At 42.2% G+C, this 25,146-nt stretch overlaps 2 protein-coding genes across 3 annotated transcripts; one reads left to right on the plus strand and one right to left on the minus strand.

The window, feature by feature from the left end:
* Positions 1 to 8,884: 8,884 nt before the first annotated feature.
* Positions 8,885 to 19,515, minus strand: CLDND1 (claudin domain containing 1). 2 transcript variants are annotated; one of them, XM_082220626.1, is made up of 5 exons: positions 19,352 to 19,515; positions 12,047 to 12,336; positions 10,801 to 10,905; positions 10,049 to 10,186; positions 8,885 to 9,925 (listed from the first exon to the last, which is right to left on the minus strand). In XM_082220626.1, the coding sequence occupies exons 2-5, from the start codon at positions 12,324 to 12,326 to the stop codon at positions 9,705 to 9,707; spliced, it is 744 nt and encodes a 247-aa protein (XP_082076752.1). In that variant the 5' UTR covers positions 12,327 to 12,336; positions 19,352 to 19,515; the 3' UTR covers positions 8,885 to 9,704. The 2 variants fall into 2 exon arrangements, with proteins under 2 accessions (XP_082076752.1, XP_082076753.1); XM_082220627.1 differs by lacking the exon at positions 19,352 to 19,515 and adding an exon at positions 12,885 to 13,021.
* A 1,613-nt stretch (positions 19,516 to 21,128) lies between these two features.
* Positions 21,129 to 24,606, plus strand: GPR15 (G protein-coupled receptor 15). Its single transcript, XM_082221299.1, has one exon. The coding sequence runs from the start codon at positions 22,150 to 22,152 to the stop codon at positions 23,230 to 23,232; it is 1,083 nt and encodes a 360-aa protein (XP_082077425.1). The 5' UTR covers positions 21,129 to 22,149; the 3' UTR covers positions 23,233 to 24,606.
* The last annotated feature ends 540 nt before the right edge of the window (positions 24,607 to 25,146 follow it).

The raw sequence follows: 25,146 nt of genomic DNA on the forward strand, positions 1-25,146 counted from the left end.
ATTCTTATCATTCAAAAAGTGAACTCCTATTCATCTGAAGGAAGCCTAAAAGGCCATTCACTGTTAATACCTCATTTTCAAATTGTCCCCCTTAAAAATCAAATTGTCCCACGTTGGGAAGCACATTTCTAGAGAAAAAAAGTGCCAGAATGCATCTCCCTCAGAAGATCTCTTTGGGCTGGGTGAGGGGCAGTCTCCTCATTAGCCAGAGGCTTGTTGAAGCTGCTCAGCTGAGGCAAGGGGAGCCTTCCATGCAGCTTAACGAGTCCCCATCATTGGGGCTTGCTCAGCTGAGGCACAGAGAGGCCTCCATGCCTCAGCTGAGCAGCCTAACAGCCCCCCCCCCCCCCATCTCACATGAACCAGAGCAGCATTGGGGCTTGCTTAGCTGAAGTGGCTTCCATGCCTCAGATGAACAACCTAACAAGCTTCCACCGATGCCTCTCTGACTCGTGTGAGCTGAGCAGCTGGGGGCTTGTTTAGAGGAGGCACAGCTTTCTGTGTGTCAGCTGAGAGGCTGAAGAGTCTCAGCAAAGCCCCACTGAGCCTCCAGTTTGTGAGGAGACCCTCTTAAGAGCCTGTAGAGAATGTTCCCTTCTGGCTCCCAGGAGGGTCTCCTCCAGGGCTGGAGGTGCTTTGCGGGGCTTTGCTGAGGCTGGTCAGGTCTCTCTCCCCACTTCTGGGGCCCAGTTGATAGGTGCCAGAACGCTGTTCCGGCAAGTTCTGGCTGGAGAAAACCCCTGCAAATACTACACAGCAGCAGGAGTGCCCACGGGTTCTCCTGCTACATTCCAATAAAAAGAAGACAAGAATGTGTCCTGCTTAACAAGAGTTTCCAGTGATTAACAAAGAAGTCACAACAAAACTCAGCTCATTTATTCATTGCAGGACTAAACTCAATTTATTTATCCATTATGCCTCTTAAGTGCAAAATCTCTTTTTTCGTTAAGTTAGTTGGATAAACCATTTAGCTGTCTACTATAGCAAATAATCAATCACTATTTGCATCAGCCCCAGCAATGGCCAGGGAGTTGTAATTTGGCAACATCTGGAGGCTCAAAGGTTCACTGCACCTGCTATTGCCTTTTAGAGGTTTTACTTGCATATTGGGCACTAAAATTATTTTTAAAAATACAAGGGCACTTAAAACCAAAGGGCAGTAGTGCCCAGCAGAATGTATGAGCATGAGGTTTCAACAATGAAACTGCAATCCCTCCCACCTCTTCCTTGATGTGCAAAGGACACAGTGCAATTGCCATTGCTTGCCCCTCTCTGCTCCCCAAGGCCTTGGCCTGCAAATTAATCTTGCTTGGATCTATGAATGCCTGAGAGAAGTTTGGGGGTGGGGTGGGATGTTGCACAGCTCCATTGAGTTACCGTATTTTTTGCACCTTAACACTCACTTTTTTCCTCCTAGAAAGTAAGGGGAAATGTCTGTGCGTGTTATGGAGGGAATGCCTACGGGTGGCATGCCTACGGATTTTCCTCCTCTAAAAACTACGTGCGTGTTATGGTCGGGTGCGTGTTATAGAGCGAAAAATACGGTATATGTCATGTGCTCCCTCTCTCTCTCTCTCTCTCTCTCTCTCTCTGCGTGTTGTACAATTCTGCCTGGAAGGCAGATAGGAACTCGTGGTCCCCAGACTAATTTCATGCACTTACTTGTTCTTTAGACTATCCCTCTGGCAATTATGTGTACATCATGTGTTTGTTTGTTTGTTTGTTTGTTTGTCTGTATGAGAGAGGGAAGGAGGAGAAAAGGGGAGTGGATTGAAAGGCTTGCAATGACCTGCAGTGTGGGAGGAACCCAGGGAAGAGAAGGAAGCTGGAACAGGGAAAACCAGGAAAAAATGCAATTGAAATGGATGGAGCATGCCAAGCTGGGTGGGGCGAGGAGCAGTCAGTTCCAGTCTGAGTGATGGAGTGGCAGAAAGAGCTCCATACAACCGCTCAATTTCCCATGCAAGATGGGGTGAATTAGTTTTGCCTTGCATCTCTGCTGTGGGTTCCTCCACTTTCCTAAATAAAGGAAAAGCAGACAATGGCATTTTACTATAGAAGTGTACTGAAGAAATTGTGGATCAGATATCCTGTTACCAAAAATATAAGACTCAAATACTTACATTTTTTCTTCCCCTTCCAATATTTTAATCACACATACTTGGATTATCATCACTTTAGAAACAAAAAGCAGCAGCCAGATTAGAATACTTCAGCCCTAACTTCTCCATCTCCAAAAGAAAATGAGCTCTCTTTCTTAAAAAAAATTACCAAGAAAGCAGAATATTCATGGAATGTTGTCCTTCCAGGATTTGGCTGCTGAAAGAAAGTAAACTCCAAAGAGTTTCAATATAAACAGCACACAGGGTGCTTCCAGATTGTTGCTATTTTGCAAGTGGGAATCAGTCACATTCCAACAAATTCAGGTTGCACAGTTAAAGTAGATTAGCACAATAAAAAAAGATTGGCCTTTTTGCTGAAACAAAAGTGATGGAAAAATGCAAAAGAAAGTGTGAGGTAACAATTGCTTGATGTGATGTGGTAGAACCACCGCACAAACAAACCACAGTGAATGCTCAATAAATAAATGACGTCATGTAACCTCCACACAAACCTTGTGCAAAGGAATCAGGGTGAATGCTCAATAAGCAGGTTGCCTGGCTGGAAGTGACCTAAACCAGTATTTTCCATGCCACAATAACTCCTGCTACTCACCTTACCACAGTCTGTCAAAGCTTCACTGTCTCTTCACCAGCACAGCCTTCACAGGACAGCAGTGAAAGAATAATAGTCATTCTCTCAATTACAAGGGAGACAGAGGTGGGCAGGAGAAAGGGCAGCTTTCCAGCTGCCAAACAACACATAAGTGAAACGAGGGCGGAATCTACACACATATAAAAACCATTCTGAAAATGCTTTTTTAAAAAGCGTTTTTAAAAATACATCAAATTTTCCATAAACCATCGCCATCTAGTGTCACATTGTGTATTGCACTTAAAACACACTAAAACGTTTTATTTGCAGCTGTATAGCTGAGTCCTAGGTACTTTTAAAAAGCCAGGATTCTTTAATTATAAATACTTAAGCTACTAAGGTAAAAGTAAAAGTAAAGGACTCCTGGATGGTTAAGTCCAGTCAAAGGTGACTATGGGGTGTGGCGCCCATCTCCCTTCAGGTCGAGGGAGCCAATGTTTATCCACAGACAGCTTTCCGGGTCATGTGGCCAGCATGACTAAACTGCTTCTGGCGCAACGGGACACCGTGACGAGTGCCAGCGCGCATGGAAATGCCGTTTAGATAATATATTTAAGTGTCAACCAAACCTTTAATTTCAAACAGTGCAGGTTTTAAGACAGGAATTTGCAACCTGTGGTCCTCAATATGTTGTTGACTACAGTTCCCATTATCATTGCCCATGCTAGCTGGGGCTCATAGGAGCTGGAGTCTAGCATAACCTGGAAGGCCACAAATTCCTCATCTCTAGTTTCAGGGCCATAGTGTTTTCCTTGTCTGAAACTCATACCAACAGAGCCACGGGAGTAAACAACACTGATGAAATTGAATTCTGTGAAGACTAGTCTTAGCCTACTGTGACAAACCTCTTAAAAAAACAAAACAATATCCCTCAATTGCCAACAACCTCCATCCCATGTCTTATGTAGTTAGGCCAACGTTTATAATGTTGCTAAAGTTATTTTGGAGAAGCGCTGAAATATTCTAGCCCATTGGTTTCAGACAGGGAACCACTGCTTCCACCTAGTGGAAAACAGCAATAAAGAGTGTAGCACAGACCAGAGGTTGGATTTTTACTTCTACTTCTACAATTCTACTTATCTTATATCTCTCTTTCCTTCCTTGATAACTTTTGGAAGCATTGGAGATGTTGAGGGAGACATGAACTCTCTCCATTCCAGGATTGTTGTTTTTTTTTAGATGAGATAAACTTACTGGGGGAAACAAACTCATGCAATACATATGCAATTGCAATATTTATATAACCAGAGGATTAAGAACTAGCAGAAAATGTGACATTCCACCACATGTTTAGGACACAGGATTCTTTAGCAGTGTTTCAGCACATATGAGAGGATTGGGATCTCAAATTTGCTGTAACACAACAGAATTTCTATAGCAGTACTAAAACACAATGCAAAGACTGGAAACAGAAAGGACTACACACAACAAGAGACCTTTATAGTGAAATGAAGCCTCTTGCTGAAGTACAAATAAAATGACATTAGGGTGATCTTGAAAGAATGGTTTAACAAACAATTCATCTTCTCTGGGAACACTGGCAATTGTAGCTGTGTGAAGGGAAACATGAGACCCTAGGATTCTTTGGGGAAAGCCATGACGGCTCAAAGTGGTAGGATAGTTCTTTAAATGTTTGGTGTAGGCGGGGCTAAAGTTGGATGCAACCCTCAGTTTTTAATGTTTTATCTGGTGCATTATATAAATGTTGTGAGCGCTTGAAGACTTTTGCTAAAAACTGGATATATATCAAACATTACATAGTGAGACTTACGTATGGTCTACAAAATAGACCGCAATATTTCCAAAACTACAGAACGAATGGAAATTCTATCAAAAGGCCTTTCAGCTCTGATACAACTCTAGAAGCAAGATAGAGATGCATCTTCCATCTTTTTTCCCACTTCCACTGAACCCTTCAAAGAGCTCAAGGCAGGCTTTCTGTCAACAAAGAAAGGTGTTGTGTTTAAATATTACTCACTTAACCACTTCCTTTTATGTTTGTATGTAGCTAATGTACAAACCCTGCAGATGTTTTCTGGTGGTTTCTATACGTACATTAAAAAAACAACAGAGCCGTGAACCAGCCCTCTCCTCTTCACGACCGATATAATCAGTAACAACATTTGAACAAAATCGGGATAAACGGTAGGAGCAATATTCAACTAAGCCTGCATAAACACTATACTTTTAAAGCACATTCAAAGTGTGTCCCCCCCCCCCATAGAATTCTAGGCATTGCAGTTTACCTCTCACTGAGCTACAATTCCCAGCAACCAATGTGCCCAGAATTCTTTTTTGGGGGTGTGGAATGTGCTTCAAAGGTACAGCTTAGTGTGTATGCAGCCTAAGTCTCTGGCACAGCTCAGTCAGTTGAGCATGAGACTCTTAATGTCGGGGTCATGTTTTCAAGCCCCACGTTGGGCAAAAGATTCCTGCACTGTAGGGAGTTGGTGGTCCCTACAATTCTATGATTCTAAGAGTAGACTCACTGGTTTTAGTGGGTCTATTTAGAGCATAGCTAATGGTGGATATCATCTTAGGTCTCTCCAGTCTCCAGTAACATGCTTCGTAATACAGAAGAGTAGCAGTATTTGTGCAGGAAGATGACAGTTGAAATATCTAAAGACAATCAAGCATTTCGTGACAGGGGATTTGGGTGGAAACAGATTACTTCATCAGCTGCATTAAGAGGACGGATAAAGTACTAGCTAGAGATACCATGTGTGAGATACAGGGGTGACAGAATGAGGGTATCTTAAAAAAACCAAAACAACTATTAGAGCAACTCAGTTTACAGCAATTAAGGTATAATCTCTTTTCAGTCACTCCCCTCATAAAACTAAATTCAGGTATCTTCAACAGTCTTTCACCATAGGAAAGAAGTGATAAAATAAGAGAATAAATGAATAAAACAGATGGGAATGAAAAATGGTCTTCACAGAAGTAAGGCCCATACTGCTTTAGTCAGACCTTCTATATTTATCATCAAATAGTACTATTTCATTTACAGTCAGTTGTATCAGCCTCTAAAATTAAATCCAATATTAAAGAGGGAATTGTATGCTTTCCCTGGGTACAGCATCAGTTCGGGCTATGAAACACACTCTCAGATTTAGATCTTGTATCAGGGAGCACTGGAATAGGTATTGGGATACAAATATCCGAAAGGGCACATCTTCCCATAGCAGCCTGTTGCCCAGGCTCCATTTAACACAATAGGACTTCTAAGTAAGCATGCGTGGAAGTGCACCATTAGTCACAACTAATTTTAGCTGGATTGAAACCAATAAATTATGCACTGTTTCTACCGCTTGAGGCCAATTTCCAATACAGCAAACAGCAACCACAACATACACACCCTTCTCAGTGTTTTGCCGCTTACAACACAGATTAAGGCATTATAATAGCAGCAATGTTTCAGTTTTTACCTCAAGCCGTCCCCACCCATCCTGGCTTTCCAAAGATCAAGAGTATATGTCTGTGATTGGATCATGCGGTTTTCAATGTGCTTGACATTGTCCTGGCTTGACACCTTGCTTCTTCATAAAGGTAAAGGTAAAGGTAAAGGTACCCCTGCCTGTATGGGCCAGTCGTGTCCGACTCTGGGGTTGCGTGCTCATCTCGCTTAAGAGGCCAGGAGCCAGCGCTGTCCGAGGACACTTCCGGGTCACGTGGCCAGCGTGACAAAGCTGCTCTGGCGAGCCAGCACCAGCGCAGCGCACGGAAACACCATTACCTTCCCACTATAAAGTGGTACCTATTTATCTACTTGCACTTGGGGCTGCTTTCGAACTGCTAGGTGGGCAGGAGCTGGGACCGAACAATGGGAGCTCACCCCGCCGCGGGGATTCGAACCACCGACCATGCAATCACCAAGTCCTAGGCACTGAGGTTTTACCCACAGCGCCACCCACATCCCAAGTGCTTCTTCATAGGCATCAGCATTTTATTATCATTATCAGTCAGCCATCCTAGAAGCCTTCCAAGACAAGTTTATTATCTTGAACTTTTCTTTATTTGGTAAAATACCAAAATATTGTTGCCTATTTATTATATTCTCTTATTTATTGCTTGCGACATTTGTTATATTTCTGTAATTATGCAACTATTTTCAGGTTGTAAACTGCCTTGAGCATGGTCAACTATGGAAAGGCAGCACACAATTAGATGGTGAGGTCCTCTAGTTTCAGATACATGCTGCTCCAGAGGAACTGATCTGCCATTAAAATGAAATAAAAAAGTATCTGGCCCTTAGGCTTTCACAAACTTTTCCATAAATATGTTGACGGTCTCCTCAAAACTGACTCCTGTTCTGTTTTGTAATGCTGATTTTTTAAATATATAATTCTAATGACTCTGAAGAGGTGACAAGGCTTTGGGTAGTTTGTTGGGAAGATCAAGTACTGGGCTCAGCTGAAGGGGTGAGGGGTAGGTTAACATTATCAAATGTGACTGCTCAGAACTATTTCCTGTTCAAGTGTGGGCTTCAAAGAGCTATTTTAGTGGATTCAAAGGCTTAGGGATGCCTGGTATAAATTTTACATATTTTCTTTGAACCACAAGTCCTCCACACCATGTTACAAACCAATTTTGAACCCCCCTCCCTTTTTTGAAAAGTGTTTTGTGTGTGTGTGTGCTGCACAGGGGGATACTAAAATATCACGTTGGGCAAACAGAGATTGTGCAGGTTCCTTTCCTTGGCTATATGAGAAAGTATGAACACAGGGCAGAGACAAGATTCTCATATCACACGGAAAGCGTAGGGCTGATGCCTGAGGACTTGCAGTATCCATTTAAGCTGCATGTTAACAATGCAAAGACTAGGAAATGAAATGCAGACTTATGAAGTGATACATTTCTGGGGTGACTTCTTTTGTTGAACAAGCTGCCATTCCTGTTCTCCATGTTCTATTGAAATAGATATGTAAAGCAATTCAAATGATTCATTCAATAAGGTGGAGAAACACAGCATTTGCCCAACATAGGCAACTCATAGAGGCTAGGTTCCAGGGGTCCAAGAATATTCGCAAAAAGACGTAAAACCAGGAACCCCTGAAGCCGAGTCTCCTGCAAAGTGAAGGGGCTGCTTGCCCTGCTTTGGGTAGGTGGTGGGAGGGCTTTGGCAGCAACCCAGAGTCCTCCAACCTCCTCCCCAAAGCCTGGTAAGTTTTTGTCCAGCTACAGGAAGGAGGCTTGAGGGCTCCAGGATGTTGCCAGAGCCCTTGCACTGCCTTCCCAAACCCGTGATTGCAGCTTTGAGCAGGTGGGGAGGATGACTCTCTCCATTTACTTACTTATTTCCTCCCACCTGTGCAAAGCTGTGATCACATAAGTAAAATAAGCATAAGTTGCAAGCTAGCTGCACACATGTTGGTTTTTAAGAAAAGCCAGTTTTGAGCCTCATGGAATACTTGTCTGATCACATAAACATGCAAGTTCTTTGGTTACTCGAATGTTGTGGGCAATCCAGATTCCCATGGCTCAAGTGTTACTTCTCTGTTCATTGTGGGAATAGCACATTCCCCCAGTCCTCAAGATTGCAATGCTATCCCCCAAACCCTCTTCCCTGTGCTATTACTGCCAAGTCAAGCGTAATCTGAAAGGTGCCGGTGGGAATGTCATAGAAGCCTACTGGCTAGTATCCCTACCACCATTCATGTCACAGGTGTAATTCCATAGGTCCCTTTCACTCCCCAATGTTTTGTAAAGGTTATCTTTAAAAATCCCTTGATGCATACATAGAGAAATGTATTCTGCGTACAAACAAATAGCATAATCTAGATTGGACCTACAAGGTTGGCCCATTGTTTCTTCCCAGCGGATCTAATTATTACCTATTTATTTGCAAGGACCACAACACACAATTGGACAAATTTGAGTTAGAACCACTGTGCAGTTCCCTTAAAAAATGTGTACCACATCTGTTTAATATTGGTATAAGTTTGAAATGAGACCAACAAACTTTTCCTCTTCCCTTCCACATATCCTTACTCCCCATCCCATAATGTTTTTAAACATGCATAAAAATAGAAATTTGGACAGAAGTCCATGTCAAGATTCTCTTAGTGGAAACTGAGCTTCAGTTGTACCCCATGCATTTTTCTGTCTCACCGGCTGCATACAAATCCAGTAAAATTCCACGAGCTTTGCTCAGATTTATTTTTTAAACAAAAGTTTTAGTTTAGGCGACATGAATAATACTTATACAAAAATCCAATAAGGTATTGCATTGCATAAATAAAGGGTTTTAAAAGTCAGGTTTATATACACGCTTACATTAGTCAAATTAGAAGGTACACCTTGTAATAGAAGCTCCTACTACAAGGAGAGAGAGGGGGGGGGAATGGAACAAACAAATGTTGACATCATTTCACTTAATTTAGAAAGCTCATGGCTACCAACCTTTTTACAACAATCAAGCCAAAAAGGTTGAAAGGGATACAGCGGTGGGCGTAAGAGTGAAGGGGGAAAGAGTATATCACAATCTAGAACAAAGTTCTATTGCTACATTTATGAAAGAGGTTGCACTGGTTTATTTCCTAGTGGGTCATAACACACATACAGTACTGCCAAAATTAGTGTCATTAAAATCTTCCTTCTCCTACTTACACTACCCTGTTAATTGTTTTTGAATATCAGGTTTAGATGTGAAAAAATGTACTGCACTGGGAATAACAAAGACATGTCATAAAATTTATAGTTTTAAAAAAACAACGCAAACAGATAAGAAACTTGTTAAAACCCTGCAGATTTCTGGCAAGAAAGTGCTATTCCTGGTAATTGGCCTCTAAGGTCTTTTAATTTTAAAAACCCCCAGGCCATTTCACTTCATGCATTTTGTGGAACAAAATTAAAATAAAATAAAAAGGAAGAGCCAGGGGGTAAGGGGGGCAAAAACGAAGTATTAAAACGGGGAAAAGACAGACATGGGAAGCAATGAAAATATCCCGTTATGCCACACGGTATGCTTTCAAGAGCGTGAACTCCTTCCTGTTAGTACGCGCAGCCCAGATGAAAAGGGCAGCAGCCATGAACTGCAGGGGTGCTGAGACACAGGCCAGACAGAAGGACCAGCCAAACTGGCCTTGCACCTCTTCTGGAGGGGTTAGCTTCTGGTGGAGCAGCTCAATTCCAGCTACATAGCAGCCAACTGAACCCAGCGTGCACAAACCTGGAGAAGAAGCAGTAAGTATATTTTGGTCAGACTTACAGCACCTAATTCTTGGCTCACCGCATTAAGATATTCACGTTTCAGCACTGAATACAAGGGATGAAGTTTGCCAAGAGGACTCACCCGCTAGAAAGTGGAGGACTCCGGTGGCAATGGCGGGGTAGAGACTGCGGCAGGCGCAGGCACAGACCCCAATGAGAGCCCCAAAACACATCAGCCCAAGGCTAACAAAAGGCAGGAGGAACTGCAAGCGCCAAAGATCTAAAGGAAATAGGGAGAGGAACATGATTGGGATGTTCCAACTTTAGGGCCTTTCACTCCAATCTCATGGTGCAAAATGCATTGTTTCCAACACAAACGGAGAGTAGTTCAATCTACTATCTAGTTACTTATTTGCGGCAGAGCCCAAGAACTCTAGCTTTTTGTCTGTGCTAAACAGTACAGAAATACATCACATAATAAAACAACATTGAATTTTGCAGAGTATAACTGCTAAATGAAAGACTATGCTATATGTATATATAAGAATCCCAAGTAAATTACCAGAGCATCATAAATGACCTGAGCTGCAATACTAAACATACTTTGCATGGGAGTAAGTCCTGTTCAACTTCTGACTAGACATGCACAGGGCTGCACTGTTGACCGACTTTGACAAGGTAGCATACTTTCCATTTATCCACATTTGATGGAGGCAAACATGTCTTATGGCCAAGTTAAAACATGTCTCGAGTCTTTCTCATTCCTATGTCTATTCAGAAGCAAGTCCCACCAGGTTCAATGGCTCTTACTCTTTGGTAAGGTGGGCAGAGGACTGCGAGGACTGCAGCCTCAGATACACTTTATCTGCTACACAAAACCAAAAAAATACTTACAGGTCCGGTTCAGATCACTGCCACTATTGTGATTCCCAGGATCCTTATATTTTTCCATGAACTGATCCGAAAGGGAAAAACTGACGCACCTTGTGACCATCTCAGCTTCCAAAATGAAAAAAGAAATAACCTTTATTAGGCTCTGCTTTGCTTGACTGTCATTCTTCATTCACGCACATACATATATCTAGGTTAACTAGGTGTGGTGGGGAACCTCTGGCCTGTGGGCCTAAAGAGGCCTCACCATTTGGCCCACAAGGCCATTTCAGTCAAGCCATAGCCACCTGATGCCATGTATGATGTCAGGTGTGGGGTAGGTAAAGGCCTGGCTCCGGCAAATGGGGTGAGGTATGCAGGTACCTGCAAAGCCCTGTACAAAGAGGCTTCCCAAGACCCAACAACCAGCTGATTGCCAGTTTTGTGGAACACTTTGAAAGGTGCCAGTTTTGTGGAACACTTTGAAAGGTGCATTGCAGGCTATGCATTTGCCTGTATGGTTGGATTTCAAACTCTGCAGGCAAAAAAAAGAGTCTCCCAATGTCATTGTGACATCACAGTTCGGCAGCCCCACCCCATACAACAACGCATAGTGCAGCATTTTAAGAAGGAACAGGTTTACAGTTATAGGTTTATAGCCTCTAAGGCACTATCAAGACTACTGATTTACAACAATGATGTTGAGGAATGGAAGGAAGGAGGATACTGGTGGGGGCAGCTGCAAGGACTGCAAATGATAAGGCCAAAGGTTACTGTAAGGCAATCCAGCCAGATGGGTGGAACATAAATAATAAAATTATTGTTATTATTATTATGCAGCTCACAGGTTGCCCAACTCTGGTACTTAACTTCCTAAGTATTACACTCCCTCTTACATTATTATTCAGCAGCTGGCACTGATCTCCAACTTTTTAAAGTATTGTTCTCAAAACTATTAGTCATTTCCTCAGAAGACTTGATAGACTACTTCAGAGACAAACTAATAATTTTAAGGTCCTAAGAGCAACCTAGATTTAAATGATGGAGGTACTTGCTTAGAAGATACAATTAAAGTTCTCTCTAAGGCAAATTTGTGCATCTTAAAACTGAGAATTAACAACAACAAAAGGGGGGGGGATGTGTCTGCTCAAGCAGGACCTGATAACCTAATCAATTAATTCATGCACCAGTGCTTTGCATTCAAATGATCCTTTGGGAATATGGCACTAAGAGAAAACACATTTAAAGACACTTTCTGAAGTAGGTTTACTTGGTGAGTTGAACCAGTAAGAGTTCTCAGCCATCGTGATGCATCTCCGCCATAGTCCAATGGTGCCGTTCCATCGAAAGAGAGCTTCTGTATAAGACTTTTCATCTTCACCAGTGAAATCATCCCAAGTGGCCTTAACTTCACTGTAATTTTCGGGTGGTGATGAGTTGCGGTACTCATACCAAAAGTCCGTGCCAATAGAGGCTGCCAGGTAGATGGTGGAGATAAGGCTAAGCACGCAGGCGATTACCAGAGCAGTGGCAAAACGGTTATCCATCATAGTGTCTCAACTGCAATTGAAAAGAGTAAAAAGCAGAAAGTTTCCAAACATGAAATTTAACTGAGTTAGGAAGACATGTGTTTTTCTAGCTCTAGCCAACCTCTTTCACATGCGTACGCCAGCTGTTCCTTTCATTGCTTACTTGCAACATCTGTTCAATTTAGCAATTAAAGCAACTTCAGAACATCCTCTCCTGTAAAATTCTACTCATTGAACTGTAGCTGGGTTGAACATAAAAAAGGACTGAACCAGAAAACAAAATGATTAACATGGCTCCATTCCAGATGATCACTACAAGAACTCAGGGACACCCAAAACCAAAGACTCCAAAAACAAACAAACAAACAAACAAACAAACAAAAAAGAGTCTGGCTTTTTCCTCCTCCCTTTCTATTCTTTTTCCTTTTGTGTCATGTTTCAGATTATAAACCTGAAAGACTCTTTTATCATTGATCTTTGCAAGCCATTCTGGTTGCCTTGGAGTCTCATGAGTCATTAAAATAAACACACACACACGTACATTATTGCATATTAATTCTGTCTGCTCAAATCAGGTACCACTGAGCTGCAAACTGTTACTACTATAATATTATGCTGTGCATCTTGAACTTGATGTATGGAAATGGAGGCAGGGCTTAAGAGATTTGGAAGAACATGCATGTAGAAAAAGCAGTCAATACAAGTATACAAGTGATCTTCTGAACAGACCCATGTGTTAAGCCACCCATCCTAAGACAGAGGAAGATGCAAGCAGACTGGTCTATATATGTACAGTGGTGCCTCGCAAGACGAAATTAATTCGTTCCGCAAGTCTCTTCGTCTTGCGAGTTTTTCGTCTTGCGATGCACGGTTTCCCATAGGAATGCATTGAAAATCAATTAATGCGTTCCTAGGGAAACCGCCTTCAGACCAGGTCCGGGGACAGTCTGTCCCCGGACCTCTTCTGAAGGCTGGGGGGGGGGGACAAGGGCTTTTCTTCCCACCCCCAGCATTTTAAAAAACCCCGGGACAGCAGAGGACTTCTCCGCTGTCCGGGCGATCTTAAAATGCTGGCGGGCGGCATTTTAAAATCGCCCCGGGACAGCGGAGGACTTCTCCGCTGCCCGGGGCGATTTAAAAGCCCCTGGGAAGGCAGGCAGGGGGGACAAAGACTTTCACCCCCCGCCCGCCTTCAGAAGGTGTTCCCGCCCCCCCGCCTGGCTTCGGAGCAGCGTTCCAAAGCCGGGCGGCGGGGGCAGGTGTTCCCGCCCCCCCACCCGGCTTCGGAGCAGCGTTCCAAAGCCGGGCGGCGGGGGCAGGTGTTCCCGCCCCGCCGCCCGGCTTCGGAGCAGCGTTCCGAAGCCGGTTGGCGGGGGCAGGTGTTCCCACCCCCCCTGCCCGGCTTCGGAGCAGCGTTCCGAAGCCCGGCGGTGGGGGCAGGTGTTCCCGCCCCGCCGCCCGGCTTCGGAGCAGCGTTCCGAAGCCGGTTGGCGGGGGCAGGTGTTCCCACCCCCCCGCCCGGCTTCGGAGCAGCGTTCCGAAGCCCGGCGGTGGGGGCAGGTGTTCCCGCCCCGCCGCCCGGCTTCGGAGCAGCGTTCCGAAGCCCGCCGGCGGCGGGAGGTGTTCCCGCCCCACCGCCCGGCTTCGGAGGAGGTCCGAGGACAGTGGGGAAGACGCGCTGCACTTCCCCGCTGTCCCGGATATTTCCCTATGGGCTGTCGTCTTGCGAAGCAAGCCCATAGGGAAATTTGTCTTGCGAAGCGCCTCCAAAACGGAAAACCCTTTCGTCTAGCGGGTTTTCCGTCTTGCGAGGCGTTCGTCTTGCGAGATACCGCTGTAATCATTTTCTGTTCTTCCCTGTAAAGCTTCATAAGACCACTTTAATAGTAAAATAACAACTTTAAAAATATTGTACAATGAAATATGTCGCATTCCAGTTGGTGGCTGTGACCATGATAAACTGAGGATATGATAATTATTTATTGAAATATGGAAGTGGAAACCAACAAAATAATACAATATAACATTTGTGTAGTACTTCAGAAGGCTGAACACAATTCCATTACCTCCTTATGACAGTATTATCTCCCTAATTTGTAGATGAGGGGAATAAACAAAGGCTTGCAAAAGCTACCTACTGTCTTTTTGGCAGGTGAGATTTGAACCAGTAATGTCCATGCTCACAGCTCATATGGACATAGCACACACAAAAATGTGGAGTGTCTCTGTAAAAACATACACTATTAAATTCTCTCATTTTGCTCAAGTATCTAAACTTCCTTTCAAAGATGTCAGTGTTGCAATTTCCTCGGTCACAGCTGTTTCCTTAGTTTTTATTCAAACGTATTTTAGCATTCATTTTTGTATTAAGAGAATGCATCAGGGGGTCTCGGACTCATAAGCTCCCTCCCTTTGGCCTTGTCATGAGGAGGAGTTAAGTACAGAAGCTTTAGCTTCTGTTTCAGTTTAAACACAGCTTCTTGTGCTGTCCAGTCCCTTCGCAAACTGTAACAGAAACAAAGCAACTTCAAATCACATTTTATGAAGCTGGCCTGTTCCAAAGACAGTTGTACCTTGCTTTTTTAACAGAATGTGTTCCAGAAGTCCATTGGACTTCCGAAACATTTGGAAACCAAGGCTTCCGGTTGGCTTCTGATTGCGCAGGCACGCCGGAAACAATAGCAGAAGCTGCATCGGAAGTTTGGCTTCCAAAAAAGTTCAAAAACTGGAACACTCGTTTCCGGGTTTCGATCATTTGGGAGCCGAAACGTACGAGCACAGTACCATGGTGTTCAACAACCAAGGTACGACTGCAGCTAAACTGTAGCTAAAATAAAATGGAAGTAGATGCTTCCAATCTCCTTGCAATTGCACTGGAAGAGGGAGCATAAGAGTCCCAAGGATTGGTGAGAGACATTCTCTTAATCCCATGGTTTTGCTGCATCTGAACTCACCCACAGTATTACCAGTAGCAAAGAACTTACAAACAATCACAGTATAAACAGGACAGCAAGCTGACTCAGGAGCGTGGCTATTTTATGGATTATCTTAGTTTGCAATGTGTTCTTTAGAAGAAAGTAAGAGTGAGAACCAAGTGAAAGCCTGGAGCATGGTCTGGAGCTTATGAAGACAATTAAAGGGAGTGCTCAAGAAAGAAGCATTTGCGCAAAGCAGCAGGTGGTTAAGAAGATATGAGCACACAGATGAAGGTTAGAGGCAGCCAGAGCTTACCGTATTAATACAGAAGAAGTTGGTGTACAGAAAAAGGAGAAAGAATGGGAAGTCACAGTTAGAACACCCATAAATAATAAGGTTTGCAAAAGGCACTTTATATTTAGAAGATAGTAAAAACTGAATGATAAAACACTAACAGGAAGAGAAGAAAAGAAAAGAAACAAAAATGTTACCATTTAGATGAAACTAGTAGCAGAGATAATCCGAGCTCAAAAAGTAGAGAGTCAAAAAAATAAGCTCCCCAGTGGCTTAGGCAGAAAGTTAAAAAGAATAAATCAAAGATATTGGGATACCTAAGGACCACCAGCCACAGACTCAAAGCCATGAATAAAACTTAATTGCCACAAACCTGTGCTACCAGGCTGAAGTCAATCATGCTGTTTATTGGAAAGTTTATTCAATCTAGATAGAGACTGTCATTAAGACGATGTTGATAGAGGAAAATCAAAGTTGAGCAATTATACTACTAACTGGCATTCACCCAGTGTCAGTCAAATGGACATATTTAATTAAATCACAGTAGATAAAATTGTTTTGAACTGTAATGGGTTCAAAACAGGCCCCAATTACGGTATGTGGCAAAAGTGACACATGAATCAGCAGTACACATATACTGTATTCCAACAAGAGCAACATTGTGTTTTTTGGCAGAAATGGTCACATTCACCACTGTAAAAACTTATGTATGTACCCTAAGTTTTCAAAGTACTTCCTCCACATGATTCATGTTCAGCTAATATCTCCATGTGCACAAACATAATAAATCTCAAATAGAACATATTTTCAACAGGCAGCCCAACTCAATACATGTTTACTTGGAAATGAACCCCATTCATTTGAATAAATCTTAATGCCAAATAAGGAGGAGGAGGGCAAATGTTGTCCCTATTTTCAAAAAGGGGAAAAGAGAGGACCCAAATAATTACCGCCCAGTCAGTCTGACATCAATACCAGGGAAGATTCTGGAGCAGATCATTAAGCAAACAGTCTGTGAGCACCTAGAAAGGAATGCTGTGATCACCAATAGTCAGCATGGATTTCTGAAAAATAAGTCATGTCAGACTAACCTGATCTCGTTTTTTGACAGAATTACAAGCCTGGTAGATGAAGGGAACGCAGTGGATGTAGCTTACCTTGATTTCAGCAAGGCATTTGACAAGGTGCCCCACGATATTCTTGTAAAGAAGCTGGTAAAATGTGGTCTTGACTATGCTACCACTCAGTGGATTTGTAACTGGCTGACTGACCGAACCCAAAGGGTGCTCATCAATGGTTCCTCTTCATCCTGGAGAAGAGTGACTAGTGGGGTGCCACAGGGTTCTGTCTTGGGCCCGGTCTTATTCAACATCTTTATCAACGACTTGGATGATGGACTCAAGGGCATCCTGATCAAATTTGCAGATGACACCAAACTGGGAGGGGTGGCTAACACCCCAGAGGACAGGATCACACTTCAAAACGACCTTGACAAATTAGACAACTGGGCCAAAACAAACAAGATGAATTTTAACAGGGAGAAATGTAAAGTATTGCACTTGGGCAAAAAAAATGAGAGGCACAAATACAAGATGGGGGACACCTGGCTTGAGAGCAGTACATGTGAAAAGGATCTAGGAGTCTTGGTTGACCACAAACTTGACATGAGCCAACAGTGTGACGCGGCAGCTAAAAAAGCCAATGCAATTCTGGGATGCATCAATAGGAGTATAGCATCTAGATCAAGGGAAGTAATAGTGCCACTGTATTCTGCTCTGGTCAGACCTCACCTGGAATACTGTGTCCAGTTCTGGGCACCACAGTTCAAGAAGGACACTGACAAACTGGAACGTGTCCAGAGGAGGGCAACCAAAATGGTCAAAGGCCTGGAAACGATGCCTTATGAGGAACGGCTAAGGGAGCTGGGCATGTTTAGCCTGGAGAAGAGGAGGTTAAGGGGTGATATGATAGCCATGTTCAAATATATAAAAGGATGTCACATAGAGGAGGGAGAAAGGTTGTTTTCTGCTGCTCCAGAGAAGCGGACACGGAGCAATGGATCCAAACTACAAGAAAGAAGATTCCACCTCAACATTAGGAAGAACTTCCTGACAGTAAGAGCTGTTGGACAGTGGAATTTGCTGCCAAGGAGTGTGGTGGAGTCTCCTACTTTGGAGGTCTTTAAGCAGAGGCTTGACAACCATATGTCAGGAGTGCTCTGATGGTGTTTCCTGCTTGGCAGGGGGTTGGACTCGATGGCCCTTGTGGTCTCTTCCAACTCTATGATTCTATGATTCTATGATTCTAAGGAATTTTGATTGTTTGAAACATTCCTTCTATCTCACCAAGAAAAATATTGTGGTGTGGAGATTTCCTCTGCTGAAAGGTGAATACTTCAGTGTTCCTACAGAAATCAGGACTGAAGAGTAGCTCAGCAGCTTTAACAAGTATTATTTTCACAACAGTGTCCTCAGGGTACTTAAAGTTGTTAAAAGCGGCTTTTTGTTTTATTTGGATAAGAAAGAAGCAAACTGAGGTTGGTGCAAGTCAATCACATTTTGTCTTTAACACAAGCTACTCAACAATCTTCATTGGGGATAAACAAAACAAATTGGGCCGGCAACACCCAAACCTAGGACAGTCTAGTAGTATTTCTAAAGCTGAGCATGTCACAAGCATAGGATATGTACTATGGATTTCCACCAAGAGACAAGATTGGCTTATGAAGTCTGCCTATCTTAAATTTAGGAGTTGCCGGGATAAGATCACTTTGTATTTAAATAAGATGTCAGGGTATACATTCTCACACTGAGGTTTAACCAAAACCTTTCTCAATTCTTACTAGTAAAGATGTATAAAGAGGAAATATGGAAACAATGATTTAAAAAAAATAAATTAGAAAATAATTAGAAACCAGACTATTTGCAACACAGCACTTTTATCTTGCCACATCTTTGGCTCAAAAATGGGTCAGGCGACTGGTCCTATCCACTGGCTAATTCTGTTAGGATGAATCCATTGTTAGCTCCAGAGTTTTACAAGGGTAGTGGAAACAACACTTCCTTTGATAGATACCAGCATCCGAGGGCACAGATTGTCAGTGGGGAGGAACACAAAGCCCATTCATATCCGATTTTGTTGTTTTCCTCAATTATAGTACCAAGAGGGATCACGACCACCAGCGAGAGCATCATCTCAGGCTACAATACCGGGGTGAAATGAAACGTTCGCCCAGGTAGACACATATACGCTCACAACAAGAGAGATTTCCCAAAGCAGAAGCCTAATCCCTTTTTCATGGGCGGGCTGGAGGGAAAGGGGGGTGAAAGGCCCGCAGGCACACACCTTTCTCTGTTTCCCCTCCTCCATCCTCATGTTATATATATATAACTCCACAGCTGCAGTCTGATGCACGCTAAAATGGGAGTGAGTCCTAGTGAGTAAAGCGGGACTGCACTGCACCTTGGAGGCAGGATGCGCATACCAGCGAGTGTGTAACTAGGGGTGTGTGTGGTGGGGGTGATTATTACTACATTCTCATCACTACAGTAGTAGTAGTAGTAGTAGTAATAATAATAATAATAATGATGATGATGATGATAATGGACAGGTGCCTGCAGACTCTGTCGAACTGCAGGGCTGAACCTGCCAGCGTTGCGGGCAGGGTGTGTTTGGTGGGCAGATGGCTTTCCTGCTTCTTGGAGATGCCCATCAAAATATAAGCCACGGGTCTCCCGCACCTCCATGGACTCTTTCCGGACACCCCCCCCCAACCCCAGTACTATCCCACTCATGAATTCCGGGTGAGGAAGGGAGCCGGGCCCGTCCATACTCACCTCCCATCCTCCTCCCGACTCCACGGCGCCGCTTCCACCACCCACCCTCGGCCGACGCTTAGCCTGGGGACGGGGGAGGGGTCTTTTCCTCCTCCCTCCTCCTCCTCCTCTCTCGGAGACGCTCATCCGCCCCCGACCGCCAGGCACCCTGGGAAATGTAGTTCTGGTCGCATCGACGGCGGCGCTCCGCTAAGAAACCAAGGTGGGAGGCGCTTTGTTTGTTGGCCCGAGATCTTGAGGAGCGGCGCTTTCCATTTGCATCCTGGGTATTGTAGTCTCGCTGACCAAAGGCGCTGGAATGCGGGGAGGTTGCTTCTCAATGGACAAACTGCTTTCAGTTCCTAATTCGGTTCAGCGTTCAGTTGCCGCCGCGCTTCTTCCTGCCATGGTTTCAGTGCCTTATATATAGTGCTAGCCTTTCTGTACTTATCAAAAGTAACGTAAATTAAATCAAAGGGGGCTTTCTCCCAGGTAAGGGCTGCAACCTTAAGGGCGTAAGGTATTTTGGAGTTCCACCAAAACACACGCATCTCTCATCCCTTTGGAAACATGTTCACCTGTTGAACTCCTGGCATAGGAACTCTGCCAGTGTTGTGTGTGTGTGTTTTTAAGGTGGCAACTGTCCTGGCATGTAAAAGACGTCACTTTATTGCACTTATAAAATATGTTTATAGAATGCTTTAAAATTGTTGTTACTTACCGCACCCCTGAAGCTCGTGCCTATCAAGTTTATAATGTAATAGAATATAGTACTGCATTTGGATAAAATCACATTAAAATGTTGGTGGCCTTTTTTTTTTGCAAACTAGTGTGAAAATGTGTGGAGTTGAAATTAAGGCAGTAAAAATGAGAAAAAGAAAACCAAAATTGACAGATTCATTCATCCCTACCTAAGAGCAAGGCCCATAGACCTCAGTATACACATAGAGGATTACCATACTCACCAAAGCTGTATTCTACTACTGATTGCTGGTTCTTTCTTCAGCTCTCAGAGAACTCAGTGTGTGAGAGAAATGACACATACCAGGTTGCTAGGGTTTATCTTCTTATGATGTTTTGGAATTTGATGGGCTTTCACTGAGTACTCATATGCTTACCATAATCTAGCTAAAATAAAAAAAAATCCTTCCAGTAGCACCTTAAAGACCAACTAAGTTAGTTCTTGGTATGAGCTTTCGTGTGCATGCACACTTCTTCAGATACCATAATCTAGCTAGTCTTGCATGACAGGAATAGAGATGACATCTCCCTGATAATGCAAGATGAGATGTGGCATAACAGGTTTTACCTTGGCACAATTTTATTTACAATTTTCTTGGGAATCTGTCTAGAACTTTTAGATAGGTTCAATAAAGTAGCATTCTTGGATTAACAAATTACAATACGTATGTGTCCCCAGTTGCTATGAAGCGTAGTTCAAGTAAAGGCATAGATGGCTCTGTAGAGAAGTAGCCCAGTGGTTCTCAATTGTTTTTCTCTGGGCCACACTTTCAGAATAAAAATTTGCTTGTGCAAATGGGGAGCAGGTGCCGATATACTTCCTTGCCAAGGGTGCAAGGGCCCTAGATATAGCTCTGTCAACAAAAAAGCTTCTATTTTCTGATCTTTCATATTTCTCACAATTGAAAATCTCTGTTCACAACAATATGTCATGGAGAACTGTAGAAGAATAACCAGTGCTCCTGAAGAAAGGCATTGTATATCCCCCCCCCCCAATTGATAGTATACTGCACTGAAATGCTCAAATGTTTTTTTTTTATTGTCCTTGAATTTTCCTGCTACATTTGCTATCCTCTTCTGCCACCCAATTGTGGCACACCACACCCTTTGAGAACCACTGCCATAGTCTCTCCCTCTATGGTTACTCAAAGAAAAGACAGTTCACATACAAATTAAACAGAGTTTAAAACAAGGTTGCAATCCTAAGCATCCTTTTGTTAAAGCCATAAAAATGAACAGGACTTTTTTCAAATAAAATCTGTTTATGATTGTAGCATGAATGCAAAATATCCTTCTGTTTCTCAATGAGAAGTCTTAATCTGTGGGGCAAAGCTCTACCATCCCATAAATTCATTTTCCTTCTCCTGTGACCCTGATATATATATTTTCTCGTGCTGCAACTAACAGGGTGGACCAAAACTTGAAGTGAAGAAAAGCGTATTTAAATGCTTCAGAAAAGATATAAGAGCAAGATACTGTTTTTAAGAGCAATATAGAATAAAATATGACATTAAAGGTCAGGTAGAAGTTTTAAAGCACATCTTTGTTCGCAAGATTTTGCTGCTGTCAGAATTGAGAAGGCGTTGGACATTCATTCTACAAATAACAGCAACATGTCAATTGGTAAAGCTTGCGGGAGTGGAACCCTCTCAAGTTTAGAAACACAGATTAGACAAGCTAACGGTTATTTAAATAACAACCCACCCTGACGAACTGAATTCACCACTTTCTTACTTCTGCTAACCATCTATAACCTCAAAAACCTCAACTAATAAATTGTATTTACAAAGAAACTTAAACCTCTCCCCTCCCCACTTCCCAAAATTTCAAGGAAACCCACCCTACCATATTTTACGATCAAAGCTGCCTGTATAAGCATGCTGGTTGGTCAAATCAAACCAGGCCCTCCCATTCTGTGCTAGACATTTAAATGCCTAGTCAGAGATTGATATGTTGTACGTCAGATTTTTCTGATCATCTGGAAGAAACTGAAAGGAAAAAAAGACGAGAACTGTCATCTGTAGTGCCAAAAAGAACATAAAAGTGCTGAAAGCTTCTTCGCACAAATCATTTTTGAGATGGAGAAATCAACTTCTAGCTATGATTACTATTTCTACACAGATCCTCCTGAAGATAACTGCTCAGCTGTGGAGTTGCCTTACAAACACATTTTCCTGCCTGCTCTCTATACCATTGTATTCCTGGTGGGGATTGCTGGCAATGCCCTTCTAATAGGAGCGCTAATCTTCAAACGGCAGGTTCAGAGGCTAATTGATATCTTCATTGTCAACTTGGCAGCGTCTGATTTTATATTCCTTATCACATTACCCTTTTGGGTAGACAAAGAGAGGACCTCGGGACTTTGGAGATCTGGCTCTTTTCTCTGCAAAGGCAGCTCCTACACCATCTCAGTCAACATGTACTGCACCGTCTTTCTCCTCACTTGCATGAGTAGCGATCGGTACCTGGCAATCATGTACCCATCAGTGGCTAGGAGGATCAGAACAAAGCTGTATTCCATCATCCTTTGCACTTGTGTCTGGATTCTGTCCTGTCTACTTGGGTTGCCAACCCTTCTGTCCAGAGAGCTGAGGAGATATGACAACAGCACATATTGTGTGGACAAGGAAATCACATCCACTCACCGGATTGGGTCGCTGCTGCTTCTAATTTTGGCGTTCTTTGTTCCTCTGTTCATCATCTTGACTTTTTATTGCTCCATCACCAAGAAACTCTGTGTGCATTATCAGAAATCTGGAAAACATGATAAAAAGCTGAAGAAATCCATCAAAATTGTCTTCACTGTAGTGATCATTTTTGTTTTATCTTGGGCTCCTTTCAACATTTTTAAGTTTCTAGCTCTGATGTCTGCAATCCAGGAACTGAAGCCACCTTTCTGCCTTCCCTACAAAGTTGCCCATATCGGTATGGAACTGAGTGGCCCATTTGCGTTTGCCAACAGCTGCACAAACCCTTTCATCTACTACTTCTTTGATGACTACATCCGTAGGGCAATGATGCAATGTATAACTCCGTGCACAAAGGCCAACAACTTTGGAACCAGTTCTGATAGCTTGGACACTCGCCTTAGCTACTCCTTGACTGCGTTTGCCCACAGGGAAGATGTTTCTAGGAAGAGAAGGAGGTCAGTATCATTCTGACAAGAGTCATAATTCTGAAAGATTGAGTGCCTCCATGTCAAGAGTAAGATCAAGAGAAGGAGGTAATGGAAATGTAAGAAAATGAAAAGATTAGAACAAATCAAAAAAGTTAATTGACTGTAATATGATTGTATTTCATAAAATGGCATGTTTCTTATCTTAAACCATGTAGCCAATTACAAAGTTCAATTGAAATATAGTCTGTAATATTAGCAGACTTGAAGGTTATTAGGCAATTACACCAAGAGGCTTACCAACCAGTAAGAAACAAACCGTGGAAAACCTTAGGTCAATATTCTGCTGTTCCATAAGAAGTACAATATTACAAACTCAGAGCAACCAAACCAACTCATATGTACCTCTTTAATAAAATCTTATTAACATAGAAAAATTAGTTTAGAATGCATTTTTTTGTTATATTCTGCATCTTTTCTTGTTAAATGCTATAATACTGAATTGTTCAGGATTCTTTTAAAATCTATACTTTTTTTGTTTATCTGCATTTTCAACTCTCAGTGTCTGCACTATTACATGTAAAAACTATTTTAGTTTAACACAATCCTATGTATACTTGAAAATGTAAGTTGCATTGTGCCGTGATAAGACTATATAGGATGACAACCTTAAATAATGCTGTTATAATAATTTTAGAAGGGGTTTTGAAAGAATTATATACATAAAATTATATACATACAGAAATATATACATAAAATATTTTTTCCTTTTGTAAATCTCATTTGTGTAAAATGGTACAATAAGTATTGGAAAGTTAAAATTTCACAGGAAGAATAAAAATTATTCAGCACAAAAAAGAACTCTTCAGACAATTATAATCTGTTGACTTAGATCAGTTGCTGGGAGATCAGTACTAGATATTTCTCTTGATCTCATGCATGACTCATGATTGAGGATAACTGATTTCTAGAATAAAAGACGCCTATGCTCACCACTAATTTTAAGTATTGAGTTTCTTTAATGTTTTTTCATTCAACTTACCATCAGAACAAGAACTTGTTATTGTTGTTTAGTCGTGTCCGACTCTTCGTGACCCTATGGACCAGAGCATGCCAGGCACCACGTTGTTTAATTTACCGTATCTGCCTCTCAGAGACTAAACACTGCCTCCCTTCAACAGCAGTTTTAATTTTTGAAACTTTAGGAAAGGTGAACATGTTTTAGAAATTTGTACATTAGCTTTGGAAATCAGTGTGATGATTTTTTTTTGCAAATGTAAATTTTAAAAGTGTTTGGTTTTTTTAACTAGCATTTTTCTTTTCACTAAGAAGAATAAACAATTAAGTATATGAACTAAAAAAAAGTGTGCATGTTGATTTCATTTGATCACTCTGTGAATTTACTTTTCTTCTCTTAAAATAAAATATAACTGAAACACTGCATTTGCTTGGTAGAAGATTTCTAAAAATATTATTATGATTATGATGAAAAATAATCCAAGTTAAACTAAATTAAAATATACTTTCTATTTTAACACACACTCACACCTACTTCAAATGGCATTATTTATCCCCCTTTAAGACATTCTGTATCTTCAACTTGTTGAATGTGTGGTTCATAATACAGAGTTCTAGCTCATAATTTTTTACACAGATTTACTAGACCTTGCCAGTGTTGTGTAGGAGACAGAATGCTGTATTTGGAACTGAGAAATAGGGGTTCAAACCTCCACAAGCTGGAAGACGACAGCATACCACCCAAAGATTAGACTTTTTTCAGTGAGACCAGTGCCTCCAACTACTAACCAATTTGGCTTCTACTAATTTCTTACCTAGCACACCACCTCAAATTAACTTCTACTTCTGTTAATGTAAGGAGTACCCAATTTTCCTTTATTTCTGTTTTCCACCTATGAAGGAACTCATGTATTTCACTTAAGTATGGAGACAGATCTGGATC

The sequence above is a fragment of the Podarcis vaucheri genome (assembly GCF_965113315.1).
Source record: "Podarcis vaucheri genome assembly, chromosome: 4".
Classification (NCBI taxonomy): Eukaryota; Metazoa; Chordata; class Lepidosauria; order Squamata; family Lacertidae; genus Podarcis; species Podarcis vaucheri.